Source organism: Ascaphus truei, chromosome 2, assembly GCF_040206685.1.
Source record: "Ascaphus truei isolate aAscTru1 chromosome 2, aAscTru1.hap1, whole genome shotgun sequence".
Taxonomy (NCBI): Eukaryota; Metazoa; Chordata; class Amphibia; order Anura; family Ascaphidae; genus Ascaphus; species Ascaphus truei.
Window position 1 is genome coordinate 261,892,982 of NC_134484.1, and position 17,589 is coordinate 261,910,570.

Genomic DNA, 17,589 nt, shown 5'->3' on the forward strand with positions numbered 1-17,589 from the left:
GTGTCTGTGCGCTGGATGACAGCACTTTAACTTGTGAGTGGGAAGTTATTCCATTTGATTTTTTAACGGTTTAAATCAAATTATCTGCACCATTGCATTGGTGTGTGTGCTCTTCTAATCCACTACAGCAGCGGTGCGCAAACTGGGGGGAGCACCCCCCAGGGGGGATGGTAGATTTTTCTGGGGGGGGGGGGGCTATGTGTGTTATCTTCCATTGGGATTGGTGATTATTGTGCAATTTTAGCACTTTTTGGTATTTGTTTTATGTACTTTAGATCCTAGCAATGTTTCAGAGGAAGAAACTTCAAGACGTTTGGGGTTTTTTTACGATGGGAAATACCAATTGAAGTCACGGCCGCATCGGAGAACGTAGAATTACCCCCTTAGCATCCATGTGAAGATGAGACAAGAAGAGGAACTGCAACACTCAAACAGTGTGTAGTGTGATCAACAGTGGTACAAAAGTTGTAACCAATAACAGTAATGGAGACCCAGAACAGATCACGGAGATAGGGTTGGGAGGGATCAGCCCCCCCAAAGTGACATGTGCTGCAGAGTATACAATCCAGAAGTATACAGTCCATGTACTTAATGCAGACAACTCCGGACAATAAGGAGTCAAGATGGTAATGTGAGCATGTAATACAAGCAAAGTCAAGCTGACTTAACCCCTAGTAAAGGGAGTAGCCTAGCGGTAGAAGGAGGGCTGACCAGAGGCGGTCTCTCAACCGGCTGCGGACCCCTATACATGTAAATCCCGCATATGTGGCTAGTTCACCTGGGGTAGCTTGATGAAGAGATAAGAAAGTCACTTACTCCAACTTGTTGCTCCGTCCGGGTAGACGTGCTCCAAGCTGTTAGAATGAATGAACGAAGAACCTCTCAGTGAAGGGAGTAGATCAGCGGGCACTGCTTGCAAAAAGATGATGAGGCTTGACTGCACTAACAAAAATATGCCTTTAATTAAACCATGAGCAAAATCGGATAAAAAGAGGGAAAGACCCCCCTGTGCGCTCTAATGCGTTCCACCCCTATGGGGCTTTGACAAAGCCCCATAGGGGTGAAACGCGTTAGAGTGCACAAGGGGGTCTTTCCCTCTTTTTATCCGATTTTGCTCATGATTTTTGTTAGCGGAGTCCAGCCTCATCATCTTTTTGCTAGCAGTGCCCACTGAGAGGCTCTTCGTTAAGATCACGGAGATATTTAAAAAAAAAAAAAATGAGTCCTAATGAAGGTAACTTGATTTTTTACTTTAATTCATCTGGTTTAATTCTTCTTTATCCAGGGGAATTAATAATAAAAAAAGTAATACTGTAAAAGTTCTTTTCTAATAGGCTGTTCTATATGACATTGTTTATGGGGATTTTTACCACTATATTGATCATAAAAGTATCATTCCCATTCTGTGTCTACCATCAATATATCAGGGCACTTTGCATCTATCTTGTACATTTACCTTAGCTTGCTATTTGCAAATTGTTAATCAGGAGAAAGAGCAAGGGAGGAGTTAAAAGTTATATCTATTTTACAGTAAGATGTATTCAATTCTGTGTTTCTTTCCCCTTTTTTAAAATCAAACGCTTAGATCTGATATACAGTACTCTAAGCTTCCTAATCATACTGTATAAGAAAAGTGCTTAACACTTTTGGCTACTAACTTTGGCTACACTTTTGGCCACCTTTGGCTACTAACTTGCCCTACTCCTGCAGTAAGACCTGCTAGAATCAGGCTGCCAGTAGTCAATATGGGTTTTTCCCACTCACTTAAGCAGCAATTGAGTAACAGTGGGAGGCGGTGACATCTGGCCTGAGCATGTCCAATCATGGGACAGACCTGGTGCCCATCTCCTGAGGGAGGCAGGGATCACACAGGACAGCCTGGAGTTTGGCCTACCCTGTTTCTTTTCCCCTTGTGGGAGAGGGAGTGATACCCTATACCTCTGGTCCTGCTAGAGGGCCAGGGAAGAGCTGTGACTGCTGTGGTGCTCTTGGCTTGTAGTGAAGGTCCAGGAACCATCCTTTAGTGAGTAGCTGACAGTTGCTGCCTTGGGCAGAACCCTGCTGTGTACTGTGCTGCACAGAGTGAGACAATAATCCATTCCTATTATACTCCCGCCTAGTGTGTGATCTTACTGGCAGGAGTGGTGATAGTTCTACTGTGTGTGATCGCCTCCATTCATCTTGGAGCCTACACGTAGTTAAACATTTATACATTCACACAAAAACTGTGCTTGTGTACCGTGCACTATAATCCTACTACACATTAGTAAGAATAAGTAAAGGTAGCAGAATATTCCCTTTGCAAATATAAATCTAAAATGAATGTTGCAGTCCCTGATTAAAACAAAAAAGTTAAAACAAATATATTTATACACCTCCTCACTGGTCAGTAGAGATCGGAAAATCTGTCAAATTCTGATATGCAGATTTTCTTCCACAATCCGATCCAGACGCGGAAATCTGAAGGCTAAAAAAATCCACCAGAAGTTTTGAGAGAGATGGTGAGATTTTATAACAGTCCCAATTACTATATATATCCCCTCAAACCTCATTCCAAATAACAAATGGAGAGACACCTGTGCTCAGAAAGGAGTACACCTTAGATCAGTGTTTCCCAACTCCAGTCCTCAGGGAACCCCAACAGGTCAGGTCTTAAGGATATCCCTGCTCCAGCACAGGTGGCTCAGTCAAAATGACTGTACCACTAATTGATCCACCTGTGCTGGAGCAGGGATATCCTTGATCAAAGTCCTGACCTGTTGGTGTTCCCTGAGGACTGGAGTTGGGAAACACTGCCTTATATACCTGAGTGATATGCTAATTGGACATGCAAAGTATATTTAAACGACCCACATCCAACACTTCATAAAATAATTTCCATAGGAACTATATGGACAAGTCTAAGGCACATTGTGGGGGAAAGTGGGTACTGGTGTCGTGTCAGGCCGAACAGGATCACAACCCACAATCTCTCCTATACTGGGCAGGAGATCTGGCAGTATGAGCAAAACCACTGTCACATCACATTTTTGAGTTCTACTTCTCACTGCTCACACCTTGTAACCCCCTCCCTGGCTTCTTTTAAAAGCAGACCACTTCCACTTCCTGTTTACCAGTTCAATGTTCTTTGTGCAGAAAAAGGAGCACACCTGAGATACCTGTGAGATATGCATATAGCTCGATTAGCTACAGCTGTGAGCAATAAAGCTCAAAAGTATGCTGATAGTGATACTATGGGGGTTATGCACTAAGCAGTGATAAGTGTTTTTTTTGAGTGCTATGCACAAAGCTGTGAGTGCTTTTAAGTGAGATAAGTGCTTTATAGCGTGATACTGCCTGCTGTGAGATTCACAAAGCAGTGATAACAGTACAGTATTGTGCTATAATGGCTACTTAAATGCACTTATCACTGCTTTGTGAATCTCACAGAACGCAGTATCGCGCTATAAAGGCATTTATCTCACTTAAAAGACTTATCACTGCTTTGTGAATCTCACGGCAGGCAGTATCACGCTATCATGGCTTTTTTTCTCACTTAAAAGCACTTATCACTGCTTTGTGCATGACCCCCTATGTATCAGTTGGTTTTGCTCACACTGCTAGAGCTCCTTTTTTAACACTGTGCCTCTCCTTTTAGTATGTTATTTGGAGGGAGGTTTGAGGGGATAGATATAGGGAAGCTACCAAAATCTCTATATCTCCCTATAAAAATCTGGGTGGATATTTTTAGTGCCCATTTCACCTTCGGTTTCCGTGTGTGGATTGGATCTTGGAAGAATATCTGCAAATTGTATTTTGACAGGTACACCCATTTCTACTGAACAATGAGGAGGTATTATAAAAATAATACCATAAAGCATTCCAACCCCTTGAACTGTATTAGGGTAACATGGGCCCCTAAAATGATATGCAATTATGCATTTGGCAGTGCAATCCTAGCCTAATTATAATTCTATAAATGTAGATCATTGTATTGTGAAAGTATTAATGAATATATTCCTAATACATATGCAAATATATCAAAACAAATGCATATGTATACCATGTTTATCTAGTAATTTGTTGTGAATAACCAGATTTTAATATGCATGAAAAACACTCAACTGACATCCAGAGAAAACATGAAAACCAATTATAAGAAGGTGAATTAACATTTCATGGGGATCAGACAACAAATATTCTTATCTCTCCATCTACTCAGAGAGCTTCTATTTTCAGAATCATTTGAGATAATAATTAAACAGAGGCTCTTCATTAAAAGTTGAATAGATAGCAATCAGTTTTAGAACTGAGGGTCTGAAACATAATTCAATGGTCTATGAAGCTAGGAAGCCGGTGAGATATTTGCCTGAAACACTTTGGTGTAATTAACAATAAAACTACAGATGCATTGATAGCACATCTACTCTATTTTGTTCTGCAACAATAGTATTATATCTATTTTTTAATGGACATCTACTGATATATTTTCTAAAGTCTTGCAGTTTGAGCATTGTGATTTTGCATGCAACATTACCCAATGAATATACACCAAATAATGCAAAGCACATCAGGTTGAAAACTACTGAGTTGATAACCTATTACAATTCTTGGCCCATCAGACTGTAAAGTGAAAGTTTAAGGCAACCTATTCAATTGTGGATAACTGTTTCCACATTAGCAAGAAATTGTGACCTTCATGGAAGAAAACAATCTCCAAAAATACAATACTATATGATTCTATGCAAAATAGCACACAATAACAAAGTAGTTATTAATGCTTTGGTAGTACAGTATTTACGATGTAGAATTTAACAAAACACTTTTCTAGAGTGCTGCCCAGTGTCATTAAAAGCTAAAACTCACTAAACTTTTATTAACTGGTATTCCTAAGGAACAGAACTGTACATTTTGCTTTTTGCTTTAATACCTCCCAATATATACCCTTATTTACTTTCATGTGTAGTGTGTATATATATATTGTGACAAACGCCCCTCTTTTGTAGCGCTGACGTCTGTCTGGGTTCTTCCCGACACAGTCTTCTAGGGTTATTTATACAACAAACAGGAACATGCAAAGTATTACGTTGCTTAACTCAGGCTTCTGCCTGCTTTATTTTCATCCAAGTAAGGTACTGCAGCTTTAACAAGTGTAGGCAGGAGGTACTCAGACATTTAACCTTCAGCGTTTACTCATATCAGTGTTATAGCATTTCACACAGTGTCACTTTTAAGAAATGAAAAAAAACAAATCATATAAAGAAATCCTATCCCTTTCAGGGATCTAACTACACATCAGAATCAGCCCCTAACTGCTGCTGGCCAACTAACCTGGTTCCCCAGCTTAAAACAATGCCCTCTCATTTAGGGTCAGTAGATACAGCACAGTCTTTTAGCAACAGCAATAAACATTTGTTTTGTCTTATCTGTTCATGGTGGGAACTCGGTCCCAAGTGTCCAGGCAAATCCTCTGGTACTGTGATACTTGGAGGGGCCGTCCACCCCGAAACTGGAAACAGGGGAGCAGCGATACCCCCAGCCGCCAGGCTCTAAGGAGAGAGACTGAAATGCAAACCTCTCTGTTCTAAATACCTGTGTTAGTGATTAGGAGAGCAGGTGAGGGAGAACTAGACCCATTGTAATCTGTGGTCTGGATTTTCCATCCAGCAGCCTGAGTTAATGTGAAGCTGTGGAATGGATCATTTTTTAACTATTTCTGCACTTTCTGACCTAAAACGGGGCAGAAAGCTGCCTAACATCTTTGGACTATGTCACAATATATATATATACAGTACACACACACATATACACACACACACACACACACACACACACACACACACACACACACACACACACACACACACACACACACACACACACAGCCATCGACAGAAAAGGAAGAGCTGGGACAAGTGCCCCAGGTCCAGTGGCACTGGAGTACCTGGCCAGTCCAAACAAAAAGTTGGGCTTAACTTCCCCAAACATCCAGCCTCGTTGGGCCAGCCTCCCACCAGCACCTGGGTGGACTGCCTTACCCTGGTCACTGTTGTGCTCATTCTACTGCACCTGTGCTCTCCTCTGCTCCTTGAGATCCAGGTACTATGGGCCTGTCCCCCTCTGAATTACCCTTCAGCTCCCCGCATACATATTGTATGCACATATGTACAGACAAGAAAATTGATGTAGAAAGATTGGATTAAGCAGATTTTTGAAAACACAACAAACTGAAGTAGACTATTCACTTTAATGTATGTTCTTAATTATATAATGAACCTTGAACATAATAAAAATAAACTTCATAAAACAAAGCCAAACAAAGTTAAATTTTATGTTTTGGAAATAAAGACCAAATAACCAAGTATCAAGTGCTAAAATATATATAATATATATATATATATATATATATATATATATATATATATATATATATATATATATATATATATAAGACACACAGATGAAAAGAACATAGACAATCCCCTTAGTAGCACTCTAAATTACACCTAAACTAATCTATAAGATAGAGATGGTTAAAAAGAAACAGATGCTCCGCCAATTCAGAAAAAATGAACAAGATTTTATTAATTAAACAACAAGACACACTAACTTAAAAACATAAAAATACTAAAGACAGCCTATGAAAATATATATGTATCAAAAATATAAAGAGAGGACTACTAATCAAACACTTTCAGTATTACAAAGAGAAAAAAGAAAAACTAAAATGTGTCTAAATAAAGTTTAAATAATGACAACAAAGTAGTTTAGTCTAACATAATAGGCAATACAAAATATATTCCCACTGATATATGCATGAAAGAATAATAAATCATTGCGTTGGAAACAGTATATAGTCAATGACCCAGTATATAGCCAGGAAAAATAAGTATGTATACCAAAAACAGAGGGGGAAAAAAGAAATAAAGCAACCAGGGAAAAATAATATAACAATAATAATAGTTATACCCTGAACAGCATTTCCCCAAAATGAAATCAATGAGAACTGATGCAGCAAATAAAGAAAAATATGACTAATAAAGACATATTAGCAAACAGAGTCATACATATTGAAAACACCACAAAGTGCACTGCACTGCAAGGACAGGTAATGCCCAAACAGTAAGAGGAGGGTAATACTCAGCTGCAGCTAGATTGTGTAGAGTTTGTGTCCATATTGATTGTACAGGATGTGTTTCCAAAGTCTGCTTATAACAGGAACAAAAAATAAAGTCCAAAATGCTGCATCAGATCCATCAAAAGTCCCTCAAAATAGAAGATTACATAAAGGCTGTAGTAAAGTAAACACTCAACATGTTTCACCCTGAGTGGGCTTCTTCCTGGAGTGAAGCCCACTCAGGGTGAAACATGTTGAGTGTTTACTTTACTACAGCCTTTATGTAATCTTCTATTTTGAGGGACTTTTGATGGATCTGATGCAGCATTTTGGACTTTATTTTTTGTTCCTGTTATAAGCAGACTTTGGAAACACATCCTGTACAATCAATATGGACACAAACTCTACACAATCTAGCTGCAGCTGAGTATTACCCTCCTCTTACTGTTTGGGCATTACCTGTCCTTGCAGTGCAGTGCACTTTGTGGTGTTTTCAATATGTATGACTCTGTTTGCTAATATGTCTTTATTAGTCATATTTTTCTTTATTTGCTGCATCAGTTCTCATTGATTTCATTTTGGGGAAATGCTGTTCAGGGTATAACTATTATTATTGTTATATTATTTTTCCCTGGTTGCTTTATTTCTTTTTTCCCCCTCTGTTTTTGGTATACATACTTATTTTTCCTGGCTATATACTGGGTCATTGACTATATACTGTTTCCAACGCAATGATTTATTATTCTTTCATGCATATGTCAGTGGGAATATATTTTGTATTGCCTATTATGTTAGACTAAACTACTTTGTTGTCATTATTTAAACTTTATTTAGACACATTTTAGTTTTTCTTTTTTCTCTTTGTAATACTGAAAGTGTTTGATTAGTAGTCCTCTCTTTATATTTTTGATACATATATATTTTCATAGGCTATCTTTAGTATTTTTATGTTTTTAAGTTAGTGTGTCTTGTTGTTTAATTAATAAAATCTTGTTCATTTTTTCTGAATTGGCGGAGCATCTGTTTCTTTTTAACCATCTCTATCTTATAGATTAGTTTAGGTGTAATTTAGAGTGCTACTAAGGGGATTGTCTATGTTCTTTTCATCTGTGTGTCTTATATAGTTTTCACTATCCCCTAGCACCATCAGGTCCTATTTAATTTATATACTGACTTTAATTGGGGTATATATTTTATTTTACCCTTATAGTTAGTTTTATTAAAGGGCTTGAGTTAACCTTATATATTATGTGTTGAGCAACTTCTCCTTTTGTGTGTTCTATATATATATATATATATATATATATATATATATATATATATATATATATGTAGCCTGGAGCTCCCGTGGCTCCTGGAGACCCCCTCCCTTGGTGCAGCGCGGTCGCGGGTGCCGACAGACCCGACGGCTGCTTCCAAGGGTGGGGGCTGGAGCAGGGAGCAGCGCGGCTTCTCCTGCCTGCGGCCGGTTGCCGGGGACGCGATCGGGCCGTTGCTAAGGCCGCGATCGCGTCTCTGAGGTCCCGTCGGCCGGTGAAGCAGGGCGCCGCCATTGCGATGCGGGTCGCGCATGCGCAGGGACCCGATAGCGTAGGGAGAGCCCCAGAGACAGGGCAAAGTCGCGCGAGAGTAGGGAGAGCTCAGGGAAGGTTGAGGCAGCCAGAGGAAGCTTGCGCAAGCGCAGTGCAGGGTAGGAAAAGCCCGCGAAGCCCTAGCCTACCAGGGAAGGCTCTGAGCTGGGACTACATATCCCAAGAGCCTTTGCGCGCCCCACGTGACACCAGGGAGCCAATAAAGCTTAGGGAGCCCCTGCAGAAGAGATACATTTGGCGCGCAGGTACCACGTTAGGGATCAGTCAGAGACCGGAGCAGCCCAAGGAAGGAGGTAGGGTACAGGAGTCCAGGACTCACTGTACTAGGCCAGCACCCCCAGGGTCTGAGGTAGCTGAGTATCCTCTGAGAGAGAGTGTTGCCAGGGACTGCTCTAGAGAGAGGGACCCTGTCACTCAGGTTAGTCCGTTGGAGCAGGGGAGCTGTGAGGGAAGGAAGGGCGCGGGGAGCGAGTGCAGCTCCTGCGGCCCTGTAGGTACCCACACCCCAGGTAGGCCCCAACCCCCCACTAGGGTAGTGGGTAATTGCTGGGGGAGGCCCAAGATAGGGACGCTGCCCTTAGTTTAGAGTGCTGCCTTTTCAGAGTCACAGCGGTCAGTGCTGTGAGGTCTGACAGGCAGGCACCTTGTTGCGCAGCACGTTGGCTGGCAACATCCAGTGGGTCACAGCTTGTTGCTGCAGGCACTGGGATTAGTGAGGCTTAGGGGACTTAGAGAGTTAGGGGAGTGGGACAGGTCCTTAACCCCTGTAGGCCCCTAGGAGTTTCCCCAAAGTTGGGGTCCGCAGAGACTATTCCGGAGTGGGACCGCCGTGACGGTCCACGTGCCAGGAGTTCGGTTGGAGGATCAGAAGGAGGCATCGCCCGACTGATCCTTTGTGAAGCGTTGCTGACCCGAGCACCGGAGTGCTCGGCAGGTATCACACATTCCTAAGTGCACCACCGGGCCCTTAGCTTAACTAGTGACTGCGCAGTCACCCATTGACTCTCTGCAAGAGTGCGGGACATTGGGTGGGGTTTCTTTGGACACTGGGTGGGCTCACTTGGTGTTGGGGAAGCGTCCTGCGCAATGCAGTAGGTGTCTCCTCTAGAGAGGGACACAGGTTATATAAAGGTATTGCGTGATATGTTATATTGCTTGTTAGTAAAGTCACTCGTTAATATAAATCACTGTGTATGGGTTTATTGATTGTCCTGCGAGGAACCACTCCCCCTTTGGTGGGAGCCATCGCAGGTGGAGGCGCTGCATCGTTATAAGTAAGTACCCCTAGCATAAATGCCCCAGGTTCCCCGTGGCGGAAGCTCAGCCCTCCTGTGAGCCAACAGGTACGCACCACACTGAGTAACGATATATGTTCCTGCACCCACACAGTATAAATCTGCGATACACACATATATACACAAGGGGAGCAAACCAGCGCTTGGTGGTGATATGTGTAAAATTTAAATGCAAGTAGTGTAGATGTGCTAAGACATGCAGATGGTGGCAGCTCAACAAGGAAAAACCAATTCCTTTAGACAAAAGGAAGCTGCGTCATCGGAGGATACCAGAGACGTGATCAGTACCTCTGTGTTTGTTCCTATTGGGACTATCGTTGCCTTATTGAATATACCAGCATTTCCTGCTTACTGGTTGACTTCTTCAAGCCTACAGTTACAAGTGATTCTTCTAACCGGTTGTGCTGGGAAAACATCACCCGCCAAACACCTTCGGGTTGTTCCTGTTTGGCACCAGCGGGCCCCGACCGGTAAGATACCCTTTCAGCAGTGTTTGAATTCAGGCTCCATCTGCTCACTGACTTACAGCGTCCTGCTGACAGGAGCGCTATAAGTGCATTCTACCTAACAGCATAAATCTGGGCTTACAGTCAAGTGAATCTGCCTTTTTCCACCAATTATTGGAATTTATTCTACTCTTGCTTGGATTTTTCCTTTTTATTGATCACTTACCAGCAGGACTTGCATGGCACAGTCTATTGCTGGACTTAACACAGACTGAATCCTCTCTGGTTAATCCCTCCCTTACTGCAGCAAATTCTGTCATTTTTAGTTATTGTATGCATTTGTCTATTTGTTTTAATAGGATCACTATTTCTAATTGATTTGCTCTCTACATGTGAAATATTAAATTGTATTAATTTACATATTAACCATTATATATACAGAAAACCACCCACAGACAGCTGTTTCGACCTTGATCACTTTTTTGTCACTTTTTTTACTCACCATAACTTAACTCAGTATTATGGTTTAGCCTATCCATAGCCTCTCTTGCATTCCCAGTAAAATCAACCCCACACTGATGAGACCCATCAAGGTCGAAACAGCTGTCTGTGGGTGGTTTTCTGGGTATGCACCTTACCCTGGCTGTGCTCAAAGCTGTGACCATGCAGCAAGCTTAAGCCTATAGTGAACCATGTTAAAAATGGTTATTGAGGCAAAAAGTGACACTGTGTGCTCATTTGCATGTCATTTCCCAGAATCCCTTGCTGCAGTGGAAGTGCTGTATGCTGGGTGATAATGGGGAAAGGCGGGATTGCAGACCTGCCTAAATCATGCAGATGAGCACACAGCTATATTTGCATATTTGCTTTCCTGTGGAGGGTTTTTGTCACTTTTTTTACTCACCATAACGTAACTCAGTATTATGGTTTAGCCTATCCCATAGCCTCTCTTGCATTCCCAGTAAAATCAACCCCACACTGATGAGACCCATCAAGGTCGAAACAGCTGTCTGTGGGTGGTTTTCTGGGTATGCACCTTAACCCTGGCTGTGCTCAAAGCTGTGACCATGCAGCAAGCTTAAGCCTATAGGGAACCATGTTAAAAATGGTTATTGAGGCAAAAAGTGACACTGTGTGCTCATTTGCATGTCATTTCCCAGAATCCCTTGCTGCAGTGGAAGTGCTGTATGCTGGGTGATAATGGGGAAAGGCAGGGTTGCAGACCTGCCTAAGATGAGCACAGACATGCAGATGAGCACACAGCTATATTTGCATATATATATATATATATATACAGTGGTTGACAAATAACCAAAAAATCTACTCGCCACACAAAAAAATCTACTCGCCACCTAGTACCAAACGTGTGCTGCTTGGGCCAATATTTACTCGCCCGGGGGTTAAATCCACTTGCTCGGGGCGACCAAATGTATAGGTTTGTCGAACACTGTGTGTATATATATATATATATATATATATATATATATATAATATATTATGAACCAGAAAAAAGTGAACATGCCTATTTAATGGTTAATACAGTATGTAAATTAATACAATTTAATATTTATATATATATATATATACTTCATACACACACACAACTGTTATGATGTGTTAAAATACTAAGTACAGTATGACATTTGGTTCTGCAATTAGTGCACACTAGAATATAATATATGTCTCACTTACTTTAGTTTTTCCCTTACTGTAGCATGATGTTTGCGTTGCATCATCACAGCCCCATTCTACCATCTGTAAAAAAAAAAAAAAAACACATTGTATTAAGTAAAACAGGGAAACCTAACAATCATATCATCTACAATGAATATGTTGTTATATATTTGCAGTCACGTTATTGTTTTGGAAAGCATAAACACCATACAGTACAATGATACTGATACTGTTAAAGTACACAACCTGTTAAAAACATTAGATTTAACAGGAAAACGGATAAATGGAATTGTTAAACCTAAGCGTACACTGTAATTTGTTGTCAAATTAGAAAAAGTAAGATATGCACAACACTGCTCCCTTTGTTTTTCATTTGCTTAGACAATACTGATATAGACTGTTTACCTTTTCCCAGAGCCACAGGGAAAAAAATTGATTTCTCTCAGCTTCAGGGCAGTTGAAGATGCCTGCTATATTAAAATCAACCTAATGTGTTCCACGCAGCCAGGTACTGTATTGCAATGTTTATGTTCACCCAGTAATCCACAGCCAGGGATTTGTAGGCAACATCTGTATATCAAGAATAGCTGTTCAGATAATCATCAAATAGATTTAATTATCTATCATCTCCTTTTAGATTAACAGACGCCAACACAAACTACCTGTTTCTAGATACTCCTTTATCGATCTTGGAAAAAACAAAAGATTCAAGATAGTTACTATGATGACTAGCTAAAATCTCTATTGCAATGCCACAGCGAATTGTCATACAGATGTAACAAGATTTACTATCTCCAGTGCCGCGGACGAATTAGGCCTCGTCCAGGCTGAGTGCTTGCTTGCGCGTTCGCTCGCGATCACAACAATTATTGTCAATTGTTGAGTCCAAGCTGCCCGAGCGCATGCATGTGCACATGAGCGCACGGCGCTCAGCTGCTTGGTAGGACAAATCAATTTGATTTGGCCGCTAGCTGGCACGTCATGTGAGCGGTTCGTCCAATGAGGGCAAACCAGCTGCATGACATCATAGCCATGCCCCCTCGCCCTACACCCCCCGAGCGCACAACTATCTGTCCAGAAATCACCCAGCGCCTGATGTCATGGCGTTCGAGTGCCAGCGAGCGCCCTCCCACCCTGGATGAGGCCTAAGGTATGCGATCGAACTTGAAAACAGTGAAGTTCAGACAGTTCTTTTATCTAAAATACAATTGTGCGTGTTGTATTAAAGTTTCTTTTACACATTGCGCTATAAGTCTCTCTTTGTCCTGTCCCTGCCAAAAGATCCAAAAGTACCTGCACCTACAACTATATTCACCTACAACTACTACATTACAGATGGGCTGCTGTTTATCCATTGTGTTTGCCAAACAACCACTCCCTCACCCTGTGTTTATCTTTATCTAAAATACAGTCTATAGCGCAAACTCTAAAGAGATATTTTTGTAACTATGTACTGTATTTAACTGTCTTCCTCTACATGGCTTAAATCCACAAAACCGCGTTAAGTGACCTAACGTGAAATTAACCTAACTTGACGTCATGTTAAGACTAATGAGGAATCCATTAAATTCTGTAATAAAGTTAACTTAAGTTAACGTTGCATTATATGCATAGTGTTAATGTTAGCGAGTGTTAGTGATAATTACAGCTTATTCAAATAATATGCAAATTAGCTATGTTAAAATTAACGTAACTGAAAGTATGGCAGCCGTGGCTGGCCCAATCAGATTTACAAGGGGTGAGTCTGGCCACAATAAAGCATTTTTAGTTCTAGGTGTGTTCACGTTCGGTGAGTGTTGGAGGGGTCGTCGGAGATTCTCTGGGGCTACACTACCCCCTTGATCTATTGATCTATTGACTATACACCAGATCAGTAGAGAGAAAAGAAAAGGAGAGGCTGAGAGCAGTATATGAGTGTCCATTAGGATCAGGCACCCCAAAAATACATTTGAAATCGGACCGAGGTGGAGTCTATAGGATTCATCCCCTACCTCCCCACACCCATTTTTTTCCCTTCCCCATTCCTCCCCCACACTCTCAAGTTTTTTCTTTATATGCGTTCGTTGAATAGAACTCTACATTCCATATATGTTGTAGATGCAATGCATTGGATGTCGGCAAATTATCTGTATTGTATGATTATTTACTTGTATAATTTTATTGTGAAAATAAAAATGTAAGTTACAAAAAATTAACGCAACTGAATAATGGGGGGAGGGGAGGTGATTGGGACCCCAAGGGAGTCGTGGTAGTAATGAACAACTTATCTGCCATAGCAGTGATTAAGGCATTGACAAGCGATGCCTAACCGGTCTCTTTGGAAGTCAAGGGTTGTAGTTGAGTGTGAGGTCTATATTAACCCCTTTGAAGCCCTTAGTGGTATGCATTTATTCTATTTATTTCCTGGGAGAGTACTTCAGTTCTATCACACTTTATAGAATAAGGGCCAATGCATTAGCATCACTTGTGATATTGTTTTATTTAACTAACAACATTTTACCAGAAAGAAATAACACATAGCGTACCTGAGATCAGTAAACAAATATATTTTAGCTATAAAAATAAGGGTATATGCAGTTACAATTAAGGTAGCATAGATGCATTTAAAAAACTACGATCGATAGGGATGATGTCCTGCAGTTCAAAGTAAGGCTGCACTTATAGTGCTGGCGCTAGAGATGCAATGTCACCTCAAAACAAATGCGCTGTCGCGTGCACTTATACTAAGTGCGGCATGACGAAGTGACGGCTTTGTCGGATCGCTGGAAGTCATCTCAATTGAATTTTTCCAACGACCGTAGCCTGACGTCGCCATTGCGTCGCCGTCACCAGCATTATAAGCTTAGCCTACGTGTCCTCTGCAGTGCTCCGTTCACTGGAGTCACAATCTCTGTTGTACTTCCTGGTTGTGTCTCTCTCAGGAAACAAGTGTGCACACAGTCCTGGCTTTAGTAAAACAACTGGGAGTTGTGCGAAGGGAGAGTGTGAAACATGACATGACGTGTTTTACAGAGCTATGCTTCTTCCAGAACAACTGCAGGACTTCACCCCTTGCGATCATTGTTTTTTATGCTACCTTCATTGTAATTGTCCATATAACCTTCTTGTTATTGCTAAAATATTTTTTTCTACTATCTTACATTACTCATTACATTAAGAAAGCAAGTAGACTGTATTTGTTCACATGTATTTAAAATAAAGTCAGCCATTTTTCTGACTTCCATGGACTGCTTAAAATAAATCTATAATAATAAAAAAAATTATATATATATATATATATATATATATATATATATATATATACACATATATACACATATATATATATACATATATATAAAGCAGAAAATAGCTGTGTTAGTCCAGTTGCGATAGTGCCGAATAAATGAGTTCTTCAGTATTAGGTGATACCTTTTTTATTGGACTAACAATTTATGTCATAGGACAAGCTTTCGAGAGTTCTCCTCTGTCCCCTGGCTTCAAACACTTAACACCCTACCTTATCTACAGTAAATATCTGTTGGTTTTTTTTTCCTCTCTCTACACTGCTTTAGCCATTGAATCCTTTGTATATCAGTATTGCTAGACCTGAAGAAGAGAGGAGAACTCTCGAAAGCTTGTCCTATGACATAATTTGTTAGTCCAATAAAAAAGGTATCACCTAATACTGAAGAACCTACACATATATATATATATATATATATATATATATATATATATATATATATATATATATATATATATATATATTCATGTAGAGGTATCAGTACCGTGTTAGCCGAGCTTCAATAATCAAAAAATAAATAGATGATACCGTTCTGTGGCTAACGAAATGCTTTTATTTGTGCGAGCTTTCGAGATACACTGATCTCTTCTTCCGGCGATGTTACAATGAATGAAGCAAGGATAACTTAAAAACAGTGTCTCTTGGAATGTTATCTGTGCTGTTCCTTCCCCCGTGTGGATGTGTTTTATGGCTAGAGGTGTCAAAGGGTAACTGAAAGCAAGTGAAGAAAGAGTGTTTATGTGTATCAGTGTGAATAAAAATGAATGGAGAGCCCACAGTATAAACAGTGCTCTACACAAGGTGTGTGTGGAGTGAGAGGGATATAAATGGTCCACACCCACCCACACCATTTATATCCCTCTCACTCCACACACACCTTGTGTAGAGCACTGTTTATACTGTGGGCTCTCCATTCATTTTTATTCACACTGATACACATACACACTCTTTCTTCACTTGCTTTCAGTTACCCTTTGACACCTCTAGCCATAAAACACATCCACACGGGGGAAGGAACAGCACAGATAACATTCCAAGAGACACTGTTTTTAAGTTATCCTTGCTTCATTCATTGTAACATCGCCGGAAGAAGAGATCAGTGTATCTCGAAAGCTCGCACAAATAAAAGCATTTCGTTAGCCACAGAACGGTATCATCTATTTATTTTTTGATTTTATATATATATATATATATATATATATATATATATATATATATATATATATATCCATACATAATCAAGGTGTGTACTTGAATAAAAGTTAATCAGCAATAAAAAAAAAGTTATTTCTATGAAGGAAAGAAAAATCACAGTATGCCATTCTAGGCAGATGTTTCAGCATTCCTTAAGCAGATGGCTCTGCTAATTAAATACTGGCAAAAGCTAACATAAAAAGTTGTTTAATTACATGGTGCCAAAAAAATAACGACATGCTTTCTTTTATTGTTTGTTTGTTTGCTTTCACATTTGTATAGTGTTTCAACAACACTTTGGGAATATTGAAATAGTTTTTGACAATTGGAAGACAGGCATCCTTCAATATATACGGCATTTTGCTACCACATAACTTTTACATTGGAGTCTGAATTCGATATGCGTTACGCTAAATTCGGTTGAATGTTTCCTGCGCTCTTCATGCGACAGTGCTGATTACGTGTTGTGTTGAACATGTCTGCTACACGTGCTGGATTTCACCCTTTTTTCAACGTTCGAATCTTTAATAAAAGTAAGTGAAGATGTCTGGAAAGAGGATACCAGGTGTAAGTAATAGCAGAAGGGCAAAAAGAGACCAAAACCAATTGGATGTAAAATTATAAGCGTTAAAGTGGTTTGAAGAAGGTGAAAAACAGCCAAATCGCTAAAGCATTAAGGCTGCTACCTCTACAGGGGAATAATATGTGACAATAAAGAAAAAAGAATAAAACAAGTGCGCAAGCAGCTACACCTTTAAGTACTACCAAGTTGTCTCACCATAGAAGTGATGTGATGGAAAATATGTGTAGCCCTGGGTAGTTTTGGGGCTATAGGTCTGCCCTCCTCCTGGCAGTGATACCTGCTAAGGGAAGGTTGCAATGAGCAATAATGAGTTTTCCCCACACATACAGTGCAGTGAGTCAGTGAAGGTAGTGTCATCAGGCCTTGTGTCCAATTAGAGACACAGGGGTGGTGCTTACTGGAGCTGTACTTAATGCATGGCAC

At 40.4% G+C, this 17,589-nt stretch overlaps 1 protein-coding gene across 7 annotated transcripts in view; it reads right to left on the reverse strand.

Annotated features, from left to right (window-relative positions):
* SEMA5A (semaphorin 5A) overlaps window positions 1–17,589 on the reverse strand; it is a 795,598-nt gene that overhangs the window by 336,593 nt on the left and 441,416 nt on the right. For all 7 annotated transcript variants that reach the window (XM_075586198.1, XM_075586192.1, XM_075586193.1 and 4 more), the window contains one exon: window positions 12,122–12,184. In XM_075586198.1, the coding sequence (XP_075442313.1) occupies window positions 12,122–12,184 (63 nt within the window). The remainder of the gene's footprint in view (window positions 1–12,121; window positions 12,185–17,589) is intronic.